The sequence below is a fragment of the Bos mutus genome, chromosome 29 (assembly GCF_027580195.1).
Source record: "Bos mutus isolate GX-2022 chromosome 29, NWIPB_WYAK_1.1, whole genome shotgun sequence".
Lineage (NCBI taxonomy): Eukaryota > Metazoa > Chordata > Mammalia > Artiodactyla > Bovidae > Bos > Bos mutus.
In genome coordinates this window covers 36,594,002-36,611,439 of record NC_091645.1, presented here as the reverse complement: position 1 = coordinate 36,611,439, position 17,438 = coordinate 36,594,002, and the positions used below count along the sequence as shown (strand labels likewise).

Sequence of the window (17,438 nt, the reverse complement as noted above, 5' to 3'; positions counted from 1 at the left end):
TCCAAGCCAGGCTTCAGCAATACGTGAACCGTGAACTTCCTGATGTTCAAGCTGGTTTTAGAAAAGGCAGAGGAACCAGAGATCAAATTGCCAACATCCACAGGATCATGGAAAAAGCAAGAGAGTTCCAGAAAAACATCTATTTCTGCTTTATTGACTATGCCAAAGCCTTTGACTGTGTGGATCACAATAAACTGTAGAAAATTCTGAAAGAGATGGGAATACCAGACCACCTGACCTGCCTCTTGAGAAATCTGTATGCAGGTCAGGAAGCAACAGTTAGAACTGGACATGGAACAACAGACTGGTTCCAAATAGGAAAAGGAGTACATCAAGGCTGTATATTGTCACCCTGCTTATTTAACTTCTATGCAGAATACATCAAGAGAAACGCTGGGCTGGAAGAAGCACAAGCTGGAATCAAGATTGCCGGGAGAAATATCACTAACCTCAGATATGCAGATGACACCACCCTTATGGCAGAAAGTGAAGAAGAACTAAAGAGTCTCTTGATGAAAGTGAAAGAAGACAGTGAAAAAGTTGGCTTAAAGCTCAACATTCAGAAAACGAAGATCATGGCCTCTGGCCCCATCACTTCATGGGAAATAGATGGGGAAACAGTGTCAGACTTTATTTTTGGGGGCTCCAAAATCACTGCAGATGGTGACTGCAGCCATGAAATTAAAAGACGCTTGCTCCTTGGAAGAAAAGCTATGACCAACCTAGACAGCATATTAAAAAGGAGAGACATTACTTTGCCAACAAAGGTCCATCTCGTCAAGGCTATGATTTTTCCAGTCGTCATGTATGGATGTGAGAGTTGGACTGTGAAGAAGCTGAGCACCACAGAACTCATGCTTTTGAACTGTGGTGTTGGAGAAGACTCTTGAGAGTCCCTTGGACTGCAAGGAGATCCAACCAGTCCATTCTGAAGGAGATCAGCCCTGGGATTTCTTTGGAAGGCATGATGCTAAAGCTGAAACTCCAGTACTTTGGCCACCTCATGTGAAGAGTTGACTCATTGGAAAAGACTCTGATGCTGGGAAGGATTGGGGGCAGGAGGAGAAGGGGACGACAGGATGAGATGGATGGATGGCATCACCGACTCGATGGACGTGAGTTTGAGTGAAGTCCAGGAGTTGGTGATGGACAGGGAGGCCTGGCGTGCTGCGATTCATGGGATCTCAAAGAGTCGGACACAACTGAGCGACTGAACTGAACTGAACTGAACTGATTCCCTAATTTTAAAGTTCATTTGCCCAGATAAAATTACTATTGAAAACCATCTGGTGGACACGTGCTGTTTGTGAGCTTAATTCCTCTAGGTGTCACCCTGGAGTCATTGCAGCTCTTTTACCTGCCTTGCTTTCTCCCTCCAGCAATCTAAACCCCACCCCCACAGTTTCTCATAGCACTGGATGGCCAGTCCTTATGTGTTCATCTTTTGATGAGCAACTTTTCGACGTTAATGAGTGGGTTTCCCTATGGGACTGCTGCTTGGTATAAGGACTCACCTTCCCCACTGCCATAAATGTCTCGCCTGAGAAAGCTGAAACCAGCCAGAAGGAACTGTGTCTGGAACTGTGTCCCTTATCTTTGGAGCTGAAAGCTCTCATGTGGTAGCTTCACTTTAATTCCAACTAACCCTGTTAAAGTTTGGTCTTCCCTAGTGGCTCAAATGGTAAAGAATCTGCCTACAATGCAGGAGACCCTGGTTCGATCCCTGGGTTGGGAAGATCCCCTGGAGAAGGGAATGGCAACCCACTTCAGTATTATTGCCTGGAGAATTCCATGGACAGAAGAGCCTGGCAGGCTACAGTTCATGGGGTTGTAAAGAGTCAGGCATGACTGAGCAACTAACACTTTCACTTTCTGTTAGAGTTTATGAAGCTGTCGTTGGCTTTCAACCTCATCACCCAGTCCAAACCTCCACAATGTCTTTCTTTTTAAAATATAATTGTATTTATTTATTATTTTTGGTTGCACTGGGTCTTTGTTGCTGCTCACACGCTTCCTCTAGTTGCAGCAAGCGGGGCCTACTCTTCATTGTCGTGCACAGGCTTCCCTTTGTGGTTGCTTCTCTTGCAGACCATGGGCTCTAGGCACAGGGGCTTCAGTAGCTGCAGCCCATGGACTCGGTAGTTGTGGCCCATGGGCTTTGTTGCTCTGAAGCATGTGGTATCTTCCTGGACCAGGGAATGAACCTGTGTCCCCTGCACTGGCAGGCAGATTCTTATCCACTGTACCACCAGGGAAGTCCTCCTCAGTATGCTTCACCTGAGGAAAATTTCCCCAATGTCTCTCAATACAGGAAATACAGCTATCTCTTCTTGAACCTAAGTTCAAGGATAACCCACTTCTCATACCAAGGAATTTAACAACCTGTGAATAAAACTCAGGATTGTCAACCGAGATGGGAGATCTGGAGTTTAAGAGAGACTCATCTAATTTCATTGGGACACACCAAGGAGGTAGATGGACACAAGGAGCCCTTGGTGGTACCAGGGCTCTGGATCATTCTAGAGTACAGGCAAATGAGGGAAGTCTGCTCTGGGTCCCTCTCTGTGTGGTCACCAACTGTCAACTGGAAAAAAAGTGCACGACATTGGAGCTGTGAGTTGAGTTCTATGCCTTATCTTACTGAGGACTATAGCCTGAGAGACAGCCTCTCTGATAGCTCTAAGGAACTGCTAATGAGAGGGAGGGAGAGAGGCCAGTGTACCTGTGATTTTGGCCAAAGAGTATGTACAATCTCGGGAGAAGGAAACGGCAACCCACTCCAGTATTCATGCCTGGAAAATCCCATGGACCAAGGAGCCTAGTGGGCTATAATCCATGGAGTCGCAAAGAGTCGGACACGACTGAGCGACTTCTGTGTGTGTGTGTGTGTGTGTGTGTGTGTGTGTGTGTGTGTATGTACAATCTCACATACATCTCTGTAGGTTACTACTAGCCATGAGGAACAGGTATCTCAGTTTGTGATTTTAGTGCTTTTCTATGTATAGGAGGACAGAAGAATTGAGGTTCATAAAAAATTTTATAGCTAATTATCTAAGGGCCTGTTTTGTGCACTTTTCCAAAGCGCAGTGTGCCTCATCCTGTTCTTTGTCCTGAATTCCTTTCAAGAAGTACTTAGGGCAGTGACTGTAGTGGCTAATGACTTAATCCTTCCTTGTAGGACTGGATGGTAAGTGACATTCCTTGTTGTACACAGACTATGCATGAGTAGCAACCAGTCTGTCCCCATGTCAGATTGCTTCTTTCCTTCAGACACATTCATTTTCCCCCGGACCCTCTGCTTTGGCTAAGGATCTCTTTCTTCCAGAACAAACTCTGGTAGCATCCTTGGTCACACCTCCCAGCCTTTCTAACAGTTGCATCTTCACATTTGCTTGTGAGATCATTTCTCATTCGTAGGATTATCAATCTCATGTCACGGAATTTCCTGTGCAGGAAATGTAACTATTTTGCCCCTTATGAAAAATTAATTTTTTTAAATTCATTTATTTATTTGTGTATCTATTTTTGGCTGTGCTGGGTCTTCATTGCTACCCAGGCTTTTCTCTAGTTGCGGTGAGTGGAGAGGGGGAGCACTACTCTTCATTGCAGTGGACAGGCTTCTCATTGCAGTGGCTTCTCTTGTTAAGGGGCACAGACTCTAGGGCACTCAGGCTCAGTTGGGCATGTGGGCTCAGTAGTTGTGGTTCCCAGGTTCTAAATCACAGGTTCAATAGTTGTGGTACATTGGCTTAGTTGCTCCATGGCATGTGGGATCTTCCCGGACCAGGGATCAAATCCATATCTCCTGCATTGGCAGGCAGATTCTTTACCACTGAGCCACCTTTCTTCTTCTTTCTTAAAAAAAAAATATTTAATTTATTTGGTTGCATTGGGTCTTAACTGTAGCACTTGGGATCTTCTGTCTTCATTGTGGCATGCAGGATCTTTAATTGCAAATGTGGGATCTAGTTTCCCAACCAGGGGTCAAATCTGGACCCCTTGCATTGGGAGCACAGAGTCCTAGCCACTGGACCACCAGGGAAGTCCCAAGTAAACTTCTTTTCAACTCTCTTTTCTATCTGAATGGAGGGACACTCTTAGACAGTTCAAGGCTCTTTCCACCCTTGTTTTACAGTCTGTATAAACCTTTTGGAAAATTAACAGGGTGAAGGGGGAGAATCCACCTAATCCTTAGTTGTTTGAGGTGCACTGTCCTGCTTAATCCTATATCAGTTGTCCACAAGGTTGTAACTTAATCTACCTGTGAAATGGAGCTTCTAGGTTATTGACCTATGTGTACCCTTGCTTCTCAAGCAGCAGCAGCAGTCTTGGCCTAGGGAAGCAGGGCATAGAGTTCCAATCTCAAGAACCCACTGACAGTTATCTTATAGCCATTCCCCCCACCTCTTTGCTTCCAAACCTTAGGTAATCTTTATCTCCTTTGTGCAGAGATTGAGACTGGGGGAAGTGAGGAGGAAACTGAGATCAAATTCTCACCTCTAATAGTTACTCCAAAATCAGTTGCCCTGAATCCTTTCTGTTTCATGAGGGCCTGGCTTTTGAAACTCAAAAGCCTGGAAACAACTCCCTGTTTCCTCCATTCTTCTGTGACAGCTGTAAGCTCCCTACCATAGGGACATGGGCTTCCCTGGTGGCTCAGTTGATAAAGAATCTGCCTGCAGTGAGGGAGACCTGGGTTCGATCCCTGGGTTGGGAAGATCCCCTGGAGAAGGTAATGGCTACCCACTCCAGTATTCTGGCCTGGAGAATTCCATGGGATGGTACAGTCCATTGGGTCACATAGAGTCAGACATCACTGAGTGACTTTCACTTTCACCTTCATGGGGACACCTCTGTTTTTGCTCAAAGTGCTATCCCCAATGTCAAGTATAATGTCTGACTGGCACATAGTGGGTACTCAATAAAGATGGGTCTTCCCAGGTGGCGCTAGTGGTAAAGAACCTGCCTGCCAATACAGGAGAGGTAAAAGATGCAGGTTCAATGCCTGGGTTGGGAAGACCCCCTGGAGGAGGGCATGGCAACCCACTCCAGTATTCTTGCCTGGAGAATCCCATGGACAGAGGAGCCCGGCAGGCTATGGTCAGTCCATAGGGTCACACAGAGTCAGTCATAACTAAAGTCACTTAGCATAAATATTTATCCAAAAAGTGAATGATTGGGTCTTGCTGCCTCTCTCTGCAACCCATCCAATAAATGTCTTCCAGAGGAATCTGCTGGAAGTGTGGTTATGATTCTATAGCTTATCTGCTGTCGATCCAATCAAGTCGATTCAATCAAGTCTAACCACCTCTGGTTCAAGTTCCCCTCTAAATAGATTGATTTTTATTTCCTACCACATACAAATACTTAAGATGCCTGGATTGTCAGGCAGCCTGTCATTCAACCAACAATAGTTACGATATTCCTGCTATGTATCAGGCACCGTGCTAGACCCCGAAAAAACAGCAGTGACCAGAACAATCATGGTTCCTGCCATTACAGACTTTATAATCTGCCAGAGAACCCAGACAGTAAACAGATACTTGTACATAATTAAATGATTATAGTGGGACTTCCCTGGTGGTCCAGTGGTTAAGAATCCACCTGCCAATGCCGGGGACACAGGTTTAATCCCGGGTTCCTGAAGATCCCACCTGCCAAGGGGCAACTAACTCTGCACTCTGCAATTAGAGAAGCCACTGTAATGAGAGTCCACACACCATAACAAAGAGTAACCCCTGCTTACTACAACTAGAGAAGGCCCTCTCACATCAATGAAGACCCAGCACAAGCAAAAATAAATCATAAATTCTTTGAAATAAATTATTATAGCTATCCCAGAGTGACTCAGAGGAAAATTACAGGGTGCTGTGGGGACTAAAATTCAGTCAGGGGTCAATAAAAGAGACTCCAGAGGAAGTGCTATTTAGGGTGAGATTGGATTTACTTTGGAAAGGATGGGAGGGGTGGGGAGAAGAAGGGCAGACACTGCGGAAAGTGTTCCAGGTGAAGGATCTGGAACCAGTCAGAGTGGGTAAGTTTGAGGGCTTGAAAGGCCAGTGTGTCCAAGAAGCAGATGACTTGCCCAAAATCACAGAGCAAATTGGTAGTACGGGCAAGACCAGAAGAGTTTCTTAGCCAGTGTTAAGGCTTCTCTGCCCATGTGTATCTTCGTCTTCACTGGGTCTTCCAAAGCTGCTGCTAAGTCACTTCAGTCGTGTCCGACTCTGTGCGACCCCATAGACGGCAGCCCACGAGGCTCCCCTGTCCCTGGGATTCTCCAGGCAAGAACACGGAGTGGGTTGCCATTTCCTTCTCCAATGCATGAAAGTGAAAAGTGAAAGTGAAGTCGCTGAGTCTTGTCCGACTCTTAGCAACCCCATGGACTGCGGCCTACCAGGCTCCTCCGCCCATGGGATTTTCCAGGCAAGAGTGCTGGAGTGGGGTGCCATTGCCTTCTCCACTTCCAAAGCTAGTCCTCTGAGAACACTTGCCAGAGAAACACATGGGGCATGAAGGGAAAATGCAGACTCTCTAAATTAGGCCCCAGAAAAATGCATTTTTAAAAGTTCCTTAAGAAATTCTTACAGAAACCAACATAACATTGTAAAGCAATTATCCTCCAATTAAAAATAAATTAAAAACTTGAAAATAGAATAAAAAATTATGAAGTACTCAAAAATAGACATAAAATATGCAAAACCATTATGGACAATAATATAAAACTATACTGAAAAAATATTACAGAAGACCTAAGTAAATCAAAGTATACCATGCTCACGAAATAAAAGACTAATAGCATTTAAAAAAAAAAAATTCTCATATACTCCAATATTTGCAAGACGGTCGTTCCACCGCCCTTGGCTCAAAAGAGTGTAGCTAAATTGATTGACTTTAAGGTCCCAGTGCATTAAGGGAAATGTAGTTTCGAATCTCCTCTCCCAGCCATTGGAGCTTTACGAAACTAGCCGAGAGGGCCCGGAAATACCCGAGTATTTCCTGGCGCGCCCTTTCCTGCCTGATTGCATTATGGGAAAGGACAGTTTCCGTTAAATTCTGGACGCTGGGGCGCGCGGCTGGCCACACTCCCACGTGAAGCTATTCGCGAGCATCGCTCCGCGGGGCAGCTCCCCGCTCGCAGCGGAGCGTCTGGAAGCAGCGAGGGAACTGGAAGTGTCCCGCGGGGGCCCAGAAGCTGATCCCGGAGCCCAGCGTGAGGAGCCTCGGAGTGCAGCGAGGGCGCCATGTCTCTGATCTGCTCTAGTGAGTATCGGCTGCGGCCGCTCGCGGGGTGCTGGAGGCCGGAGAGCCGAGCGTGAGGATCTGCGCGCCTCTGCGGCGCCGGTGTCGGGGCTGGACCTGAAAAACGGGGCTCCGGGGAGGCAGGGCGGCGGCCTGTCAGCCCGGGGGGGTCTTCCTCCTCCAGCGTGAGGTCAGTTTGCGCAGCGCTTCATAGTTTACATAACGTCTCTAGTGCATTCTCGCAGGCTGCACAGAGGCAACCCACCTCGTTTGCGCAGTGGATCTGAGGCTTGGATAGCGGGGAGCTGGTGGTGCAGGGGAAAGAGCTCTCTGTAGGAAGCAGGAAGCCAGAGGGCTTGTGCAGGATCCGCCTCCAGTTGGCTTTGTGATCTGGCGCCGGGATGAGGTCCTCAGTTTCCCCAACTGCAAAAATAATGGCCTTGGCACTGGATGTGTTGTCTGAGGCCCCGCTTGGGTAGGTAGCGCTTCTGCAGTTTGCGAAGGTCGCACAGTGAGTTGGAGGCGGTGACAGGCCTGGAAGCCAGACCAGCCTCACCCTGTAGGGCTGATGAAAACAGCTGCACATTTGGAAAAGCCTCTGTTGGTTTACAGCGTGCTTGCAAGACTGCAAAGTCGTTATGTCCCCACAGGAATTCTCCAAAGCAGAAATAAAGATCCGGTTTTACAGATAAGGATGTAAGGTTCAAGGAGAAATGTGGCTTTTGTAAAACAGAGTACAGCTAGTTAGTGGCAGAGCTTTGTAACGGATCCAGGTTCTCTGACCCTGAATCCATGCTTTTTTCAAATGCTTTGTCCTGTCTTTTGGATGTGTTATTGAGGAAAGTGGGTGTTTTGCATTCTGGTCGTTCATCAGGTTATTAGTTTCTCATCCTTTTCTCTCTCGGCTTCCTAACTCTCAAGCTCTTGACTCTTCTCAGAACCTCCCCATAAACCCAAAACAAAGGAGAGAAAGAGTGAAAGGAAATGTGACTAGAAAAAGAGTCCTTAAGCGTTAAAGAAATGACAGTGTGCAGAGTATTTTCACATTCATTGTTTCTGTCCTGAGGAACATCTTTTCAGTATCCGTCAGCTCCACGCCATTCGCTGGTCTGTTAGATGTTTACTGAGCATTTGCCAAGCACCTGCATTGTACTGGAAGTCAGAGAGCAGCTACAGTCCCAATCCTCAGGGGTGTAAATGGATACTTCTGTTGGGGCGTGGTGAGGATGATTTCATCAATGGAAAGTGTTTACAGTGGAGCTTGGTACCTAGTAAACACCATGTAAATAAATACTTTGTTATCATAGCTCTTGTCACATCGCCTTGTAATTTGTCTGAGAATCCATCTAGGCCCTAGTCTAAGACTTGAAGGGCTTTGTGTGTATCTTCCTGTCCTGCTGTATAATGGGTGCCTAAGCGTTTTTGTTCAGAAATGAGATGGGCAGGAATTATTGACTGCTCCCTAGGTGCCTAGCATTTAGTAGTCGTGCAGCAATTATTTGTTGACTACCTGACTGTCAGAGACTGATGGAGAAGGTAGTTAAGTGGCTGGAAAGCATTGTGGGTACAGTCCACAACTGGCTTGGTGTCATGTCTTGATTCCTGTTAGCTGAGTGTAGAGAGGCAAGGTCTTGTGGAGGCCAGCCGAGGGTGAAGCGTCCCCTTGGCCAGAGTCCCTGTCACCACCCCAGGCTCACCACCTGCCTTTTCTCCGCAGTCTCCAATGAAGTGCCAGAACACCCCTGTGTGTCCCCTGTTTCTAATCATGTGTATGAGCGGCGGCTCATTGAGAAGTATATTGCAGAGAACGGCACAGATCCCATCAACAACCAGCCTCTGTCCGAGGAGCAGCTCATTGATATCAAAGGTGCCTGCTGGCCAGCCTCAATCCAGGGCTGTCGTAGCCTAAAGCCTGGGAAGGTGGGAAGGGTGGCGGGTACATAGCACGTTAGTGCGGGCTGAAGGGGAAAGAGTGTGGGAGGGCCAGCACGCCCTAGGTCATGAGTTTTCATGCCCACTTTGTCTCTCTTGGCAGTTGCTCACCCAATCCGGCCCAAGCCTCCCTCAGCCACCAGCATCCCAGCCATTCTGAAAGCCTTGCAGGATGAGTGGGTGAGTCCCTGGAAGAGAATTTATATTTTTGCCACTTGAAAAGAGGGGATCACTGGACTAGGACATAGGTGGGGATGGGAGGGATGGAGCCTTATTTTCTGTTTTGAGGGGAGGGTGAGAGCAGAGGAGGAGCCCGGTTGTTAATGTCACACAGATCTCGGCTCCACCCTTTGCTCCGTTGCCCACGTGCCACGTCCCTTGGCAAATATCCAAGTACTGCTTTTCCTGACCATATTGCATGGATTAGTACCTGTCTCAGGGTTTTCAGAGACTCGGAGTAAGATAAGCTTCATGGTGTCAGGGACTTGTTTTACTCATTAGAGCCCCAGCAGTGAGAACCTCAAGGACTGCGTCTTGAGGACTGCCTGGCTCAGTGCCTGACACAATGAGCAGTCAATAAACAGCAGCTTTAGTGTTCCTTTCTGGTGAGGTGACAGCATGACGCCGGAGATGTGCCGGTAAATTAGAGAAGACGGTGGGAAGAGCTGGCCCCCGTTCCTGTCTGTGTGCCCAAGGTTTGGCACGGTGAGGAGCTTGGGAGCGTCTGCTCAAGAGTTCAGGGTCACTCAGATCTTGCTTGGGTCACTGATACCGGTCTAGGCCGTGGGATTGGCCTAGGATAAGAGCGTCCTCTTATCAAGGGCTGACTCCTCTGCTGGGTGCTCCCCACGCCTCCCCGCCCCCTCACTGTGGCGTCTCCCTCTCCCAGGATGCGGTCATGCTCCACAGCTTCACCCTGCGCCAGCAGCTGCAGACCACCCGCCAGGAGCTGTCCCACGCTCTGTACCAGCACGATGCCGCCTGCCGTGTCATTGCGCGTCTCACCAAGGAAGTCACTGCTGCCCGAGAAGGTACAGCCTCCGGCCTGCCATCCCCCACTCTCGGGTCCACTCTGGGGCAGGCCTGTTTTGTAATAGCCCATTCCTAACATTGCCTTCTCTCTCAGCTCTGGCGACCCTGAAACCTCAGGCCGGTCTCATTGTGCCCCAGGCTGTGCCAAGCTCCCAGCCAAGTGTTGTGGTGAGTGTCCCCGCAGCCCTGCCAGCAGTGGAGTGTGCATGGTGGCCCATCGGCCTCCTCTGCAAGGGAGGAGGAGGGCATTCTGTGCTCCTCTGGCATTCCATGCTCCTCTCACCTTCCTCCTTGTTCTCTTCAGGGTGCAGGCGAGCCAATGGATTTGGGCGAACTGGTGGGAATGACTCCTGAGATTATTCAGAAGGTACGTCATGCTCTCGCTTGGTGGGAAAGCTGATGGACTCTCCCTTTTGCCTGGAGTCCAATATGAGTAAAAACCCCATCCATTTGGAGATGGAGTGGAGTCGTACAGAGCACACACTCAACCAGGCTGCCTGGCTTTGTGTTTTGATGTCCCCGGTTATCAGCTTTATGACCTTGGGCTGACTTAACTAATCCTATGTCTAATTTCCCTTGCTACTAAAGTGAGGATGATAGTACCTACTCTATGGACTTGTGGGAATTTTAAAGATATTAATTATTAAGTGCAATTTGTTGCTCTTATTAGGGTTCTTTGCAGATATTAAAGCATTTTGTTACATGTTTTCATTTTTTATTTTCTGAAGGAGACAGGATAGGAATGATCACTTTGATTTTATAGATGAAGAATCTGTAGATTCAGAGTCAGAAGCACAGCTCACAAGAGGCAGAGCTGGCCCCTGATTCTGTGTCTGTGCTCTGTGACTTGGGGATCCTCCTTAGTACCAGTTGATAGTTTGTGTCTTTTCCAAGCCATGCAGCTTGTCAGCATCTCAGCTCCCACCATAGTGGCACAGGCGTGGTCTGGGAGCCCTGCCAGCTATTGACTCTGTGGCCCTGAGCAAGTGACTGCACCTGCTCTGGGGCTCAGTTTCCTCCTCTGAGAAACAAAGTCATCAACACCCACCTCATAAGGTTGGAGTGAAAATGAAAAAAGATATTGCACGGAAGCCTTCAGCACAGAGGCTGGCAGATGATGAGTTCTTGGTGATGGCTTGTGAAAGCGTAGATGTGACGAGCATTCACTGTGCTTTTCTCTGGCAAATTAGTCTCACATTGAGCTTATTCCCCTCTCTCCCCCAGCTTCAAGACAAGGCCACCGTGCTCACCACAGAACGGAAGAAGGTGAGTCCTCCCAGGGCCGGGCCCAGAGCTGACCTGGAGGAGCTGGTGGTTCCCTTAGGAGGAGAGGGGGTGGCCAATTAATTCCTGCACCCAGTAACTTCTTGGGGGATTTTTCTTTTTCTCAGAGAGGGAAGACTGTGCCTGAGGAGCTGGTGAAGCCAGAAGAGCTCAGCAAATACCGACAGGTGGCATCACATGTGGTGAGTGGCTCGGTCCCACAGACTTGGGAGACTGGGTCCTCCAGGCTATTTCCAGGGTGGGACAGGCCAGCATGAAGCATTGTCCAGGACCTCTGGCCCTCACTGTTTTTCACCTTGGCTGCTGAGTTGTCAGGGTTTCTCCTCCTGCCCGGCTGTGGCCTTCCCCATCATCACTGATGGGAGTTGCTGCATCCGGGCAGAAAGCCAAGCACAGTGGACGAGGAACAGAAGTCACTCTTGTTCCCCAGGGCTGGGGCTGGGGCCAGGGCCGGGGCTGGAGCCGTTGAGTGGCTTTGTGGCCTGCTTTGATTCAGCCGTGACTGGGTTTGATGTGACTTTTTCTGCATAGGGGCTGCACAGTGCTAGCATTCCCGGGATCCTCGCCCTGGACCTCTGCCCCTCCGACACCAACAAGATCCTCACTGGTAAGAGTGGGCCCAGCCCAGCAAGCCGAGAAGGGGGTGGGGGAAGGGTAGGAGAAGGACAGCAAGGAGGGTGCCCACTCCTGTCCTCTCTGGATCTGGGGACAAAAGAACCTTTGGCAGAGGGGCCTGGGAGCCTGACTCATTTTTGGATCTCATTTTGGTCCCCTCCAGGTGGGGCGGATAAGAATGTTGTCGTCTTCGACAAGAGTTCTGAGCAGATTTTGGCCACCCTCAAAGGCCATACCAAGAAGGTCACCAGCGTGGTCTTTCACCCGTCCCAGGTAAGCGCTCCCCTAGCACCCTCAGCCCTCATTTCTGAGCCCTGTTCCCATGCTGTGAGGTCCCAGAACCAGGCCCCCACCCCCATTGCCTTCTTGGTGAAGTGACACGGGCCTGAGAGTGCCAGCTCTTCAGCACTGGCGGTTCAGGGCCAGATTTGGGGTCATGGGATTGCCCACTATTCTGTCAGAATTCCTGAAACAGTGGTCTTCAAACTAGGGAAGAAAGGAAATATATAGTTTGAAAAGCATATTGAAAAGTTTTATGTTAGGGAAGGAAGAATCTCTACACTATTTTAAAATACGAACTGCAGAGCACAAAGTTCAACAAAATTCTGCCCCATGTGTCTGAGGGGGAGGGATAGGTCCAGATTTCCCACAGTCTTCCAGGCCGGGGGATGGAAACTTGATGCTGAGCGTGTTAGTATGTTATTTCTCTTACGCAGTTGTGCTGATGGAAGATGGTAGTTTTACCTTACGAGTTTTAACATCCTAACTAACCAAAATAATAGGTTGGTGACACTATGTGAGTTCTCCCTGTTACCAGTTTTTCTGAGAATTAACTTGCCCCTGAATTCTTAAGTGTGGGATGCTTAGGACATGCCTTCACAACCCTTCCAGGCCTGCTACTGCTCAGACTTTCTGTCCTAAGGAGCCATTGACTACATGAGGCTATTTAAATAAAATGGGATTAAACATTCAGTTCCTGAATTGCTCTAGGTGTATATCTCTCTGGTCCTGGGAAAGGGATGGATGGTTTCCCTCTAGTTCACTAATCTTTTTTACCACTAGATGGCAGGGCCTCCTCCACTTGGCCAAATGCTGTTTAATTTCCCATCCTGATAGCGTTTACCCTTTGGCCCACTCAGGCGTTGTTGGGTGGATGGAAGGTTCCAGGCCTGGCAGAGCTGTGGCCGTCCCCAGTCCCCTTTTGCAAGATGATTGTGGTCTATCTCTTCTGTCTCTGATAATCTGCCTCTTGGCTCTCCTTTTAGGAGCTGGTGTTTTCTGCCTCCCCTGATGCTACTATCAGGATTTGGTCGGTTCCGAACGCCTCTTGCGTACAGGTTGTTCGTGCCCACGAGAGCGCTGTGACAGGCCTCAGCCTCCACGCCACTGGTGACTATCTCCTGAGCTCCTCTGATGACCAGGTATTGTCCCAGCCAGGCCCTAAAGAGGTCCCCAAACTCAGGCATCCTGGGAGGAGGAAACATCTTACCCAGCTGGGTCCCCAGAACCTGGAGAGAGTATTTCCTCTCTACAGAGAGGGGATGGCCTTGCCTAGGTCTGCCCGACCAGGGTCCCTGCCTTCCTGAGGGGCCATCAGAACCTGGGGACCTACTGTCTTACCGGCTCTGTTGTCTGTTTTTTCAGTACTGGGCCTTTTCTGACATCCAGACAGGACGTGTGCTCACCAAGGTGACCGATGAGACCTCTGGATGCTGTAAGTTGTCTCCTAAGTGTTGGGCTCTTCATTCGCTGTATAATGTTTTATTTAGCTATTGCTCATTTGTTCTAAAAAGTACATGCTGCCAAGAGCTTGCTGAGTGCCGGGCATAGTGCTGGCCCAGGGAGCAGGAGGAAGAGTGAGGAGCCTACCTTTGCTGTGCTTAGTATCCTGAGGGTGGGCTCTGACCGTCCGTCTGTCTCCCCCCAACAGCTCTCACCTGTGCGCAGTTCCACCCTGATGGACTCATTTTCGGGACAGGAACCATGGACTCTCAGATCAAGATCTGGGACTTGAAGGTAGGACATGGCCGTCCCCGTCTGCAGCCCAGGGTTGGAGCTCTTGTCCCTGTGTGGTGTGATGAAGTGGTTATGGCACCTGGCCTCAGGGGTGTCCCAGGGGCTGTGTGTGTGACACAGTAGGTGTGGTCTGGGAGCCCCAGGCTAGGCGTCCACCCTTGCTCTTCCTGCTGGTTGTCCTCCCTGAGGGTGGAGGACATCTCAGGAGTGGAGTTGTCTGAGCTCCATTTTCTCCCTCACGACCGGTGGGTGACATTTTACTCCCTGCTCCCCAACCGCAGGAGCGCACCAATGTGGCCAACTTCCCTGGCCACTCGGGCCCCATCACCAGCATTGCCTTCTCGGAGAACGGCTACTACCTGGCTACAGCGGCCGATGACTCCTCTGTTAAACTCTGGGATCTGCGCAAACTTAAGAACTTTAAGACGTTGCAACTGGATAACAACTTTGAGGTACACCTCTTTGTCACCCCTCCTCCTCATTTGTTGATGAATTACTCTAAACTGCCTCTGTTGTTCCCAAATTGCCCATAGTTTCTGCTTCCTTTCATGTGACTTCTTTCCTGATTTTGGCAGGTGAAGTCACTGATCTTTGACCAGAGCGGTACTTACCTGGCCCTTGGCGGCACCGATGTCCAGATCTACATCTGTAAACAGTGGACGGAGATTCTTCACTTTACAGGTAGAGGCTTGCCTCAAGATCCTGAGGTCTCTGGGTGCTCTGGCCCAGAAGAAAGTGGGGAAAGTTTCACTGGGTTAGGGGTTTCTAGTGGCAGGCATGCATTTGCCAAAGCCGCTTTTAATTGCTCTGAAACAGTAGAGTTTAGTGGCTAAGACAAGGAACTCAGGAGTCAGACTGCCTGACTTTAAATGCTAGCTCTGCCACTCGAAGCTTTGTGACACTGGGCGAGCTACTTAACTTCTCTGGTGAATAATAGTACAGTTGATTCTCCACAGACTCAACCAACTGTGGATCAAAAACATTTGTGGGGGGAAAATATCCAGAAAGTTCCAAAAAGCAAAACTCTTAATTGCCTGCACACTGGCAACTATTCATGTAGCATTTACATTATATTTAAAACTATTTGCATAGAATTTGTGTTGTGTTAGGAATTACAAGTTATTTAGAGATGATTTAAAGTATACAGGAGAATGTGCGTCCGTTACACGCAAATACCACCTCAACAAAGTTGGCACCTCCTAATAGTAGTGTGGCCTCTGGTACATGACTTTCCCTTTTGGAGCTGTAGTTACTTTATCTTTAAATGGGCGTATTGACACTGCTTTGCATATTGTGCCAGCTGGTGCCCTGGAGGTGGCCTGCATGGGGACAGGGTGCCTCTTTCACTTTCAGGAACTAAAGGAATGGCAGCTGCTGCCATCTTTGTTAATGAAGTTTTCTTGTTCTCATTAGCAGGTGGTGGGCGGGGCACAAGCACCTTCTCCCACCCCAGATTCTACTCACTGTGTGTCCCAGAAGTGGCCAGGCCTGCTGGTGTGGCCCATGGGTTTTCACCTTCCCTGGGCCCCGGTGCCTTGATTTGGAGCAGTCTGTGGAGTGGCGGGCTGGAAGCATAGGGCAGCTTTAGAATGGGGAGGTGGTGGGCCGGCTATGATCATGTCCATGAACTATCTGAGCCCAGCGAGGAGGGTTGCCTGGCGTCTTCTGCCCCTGACCCAGCCCTGCCCTGTGCCAGGAGCCCAGCTTTCTGTGTGAGCTAGGACAAGCTGATAAGGCTGTTCCAGTTACATACAGGGACTCAGAACTAAATACCAACAAGTCCAGCTTCCTGTCAGTTCTCAGACTTGGACTGAGCTGAGCAGAGCCGATCTGTAGCTGCCCCCTGAAAGCTTAGGTGGCGGGGACTGGTGTTCCTGTGTTCACTCAGCCCAGCCACACACAGTGCCTGCTGCGGGCCAGTCCCACGGAGGCTCTGGAGCTCAGTGCCATGTCAGTCACCCTAGAGCTCTGGCGTTAGGGGTTAACAGGCCATGGGAGGTTTCCAGGTCACAGGGATGGGTGAGGAGCATGTCATCAGGGGTCGATGCTGAGACCCCAAGGAAGAAAAGCCTCCTCACTGTTGTCTTATCTCTCCACAGAGCACAGTGGCCTGACCACAGGGGTGGCCTTCGGACACCACGCCAAGTTCATTGCTTCCACGGGAATGGACCGGAGCCTCAAATTCTACAGCCTGTAGGCGGCAGCTCACCAGACCGGAGTGGGGCCTCGTCTCAGTAGTGGGATAGCATTGGGGTGGGGGTGGGGGGCAGGGGAGAAGAGACTACTGGGGGGTGGGGGGTATATGGGGTGGGACATTCGCATCATTTCACTCTGGTCCCGGTGGTGGCCTGAGAGCCGCAGTGGCATGGACCACCCTCATCCGTCACCCTCTGAGGGCTCAGGGTCGGCCCCAGGGCCTCTCTTCAAGGAGTTGATGGAGTTGATGGCTGTTCCACACCTACCGTGTTCCAGTTCCTGTGAGTTGGGGAGAGGCTGAGCCAAGGGAACTGTGAAGGGGCTGGGCCAAGGGCTCAGGCAGGTTTTTGTAAGCAGCGCTCTAGTTTCATTAAAAAAAGAAAACAACAAACATAGCCGCCTTCCTGTGTCTGTAGCGGGGAGAATCAAGGGGAGGGAGCGCCAAATAGGACTTGGACCACCAGGATGCCCATCGTTCTGTTGTCTCTTTAATTGGACAACAAATTAAAAAATAATCTACAAGCCATTTGCCAGAATGATTCTTCCACATCCCTGCAGGCTTTGACTTTGTGATTTATGGGGTTTCATGTCACCTGCCTTGGGTGGCTCCCATGTGAGCCTGGAAGTGGGGGAAGGGGAGAGTGCTGAGGATCTCACTGCCACACAACTGGCCATCTCTCAGGGCGTCCTCAGTCCTTCGGTCCAAGGGGACAGAAAATCTGTCTCAACTGGCCTGAATCAGAAATCTATCTGTGACTGGTATTTGAAGATTAAAAGTCACACTGGTCTGGGAGGACCCAGCCAGCAAACAGTAAATTAGCAGAATGTCAGGGAACCCACACCCCCTGTGGTTGGGGAATTAAGGTAGGGTAGTCCGTGCAGCTGCTTTGGGTGGTCAAGAAGGGCCTCTTCTAGATGATAAGCTGGAGGGTGACTGATGGGAGCTAAAGGGGAGGAGTGTTGCAGTTGAGGGAAGGTTCTGAGGCTGGAAGATCAAGGTCAAGATGTGTGCTGCAGGCTCGGGAAACCAGCATGGCTGGAGTGGTGCCACTGGGTATGGCCTTGGGAGATCATCAGTACCCTTTCAAAGAGCGGTCCTAGTGGAACACAGAGGAAAAGAA

General features: G+C 49.6%; 1 protein-coding gene across 1 annotated transcript; it reads left to right on the top strand.

Moving 5' to 3' along the window:
• The first annotated feature begins 7,022 nt into the window (after positions 1-7,022).
• PRPF19 (pre-mRNA processing factor 19) lies at positions 7,023-16,708 on the top strand. Its single transcript, XM_005902955.3, has 16 exons — positions 7,023-7,263; positions 8,960-9,109; positions 9,278-9,354; positions 10,064-10,205; positions 10,301-10,374; positions 10,511-10,573; positions 11,431-11,472; positions 11,598-11,672; positions 12,022-12,097; positions 12,269-12,378; positions 13,371-13,526; positions 13,750-13,819; positions 14,036-14,121; positions 14,403-14,573; positions 14,697-14,802; positions 16,221-16,708. Exons 1-16 carry the CDS (start codon positions 7,245-7,247, stop codon positions 16,316-16,318), a joined length of 1,515 nt encoding a protein of 504 aa, XP_005903017.1. The 5' UTR covers positions 7,023-7,244; the 3' UTR covers positions 16,319-16,708.
• Positions 16,709-17,438: the final 730 nt, after the last annotated feature.

What these genes read in the sequence shown, in the direction of transcription:
- PRPF19 (XM_005902955.3), top strand. An exon ending in GCTCCCAGCCAAGTGTTGTG is followed by an intron (nt 10,375 to 10,510) that starts GTGAGTGTCCCC and finishes TGTTCTCTTCAG; the next exon opens with GGTGCAGGCGAGCCAATGGA. An exon ending in TGAGCTCCTCTGATGACCAG is followed by an intron (nt 13,527 to 13,749) that starts GTATTGTCCCAG and finishes CTGTTTTTTCAG; the next exon opens with TACTGGGCCTTTTCTGACAT.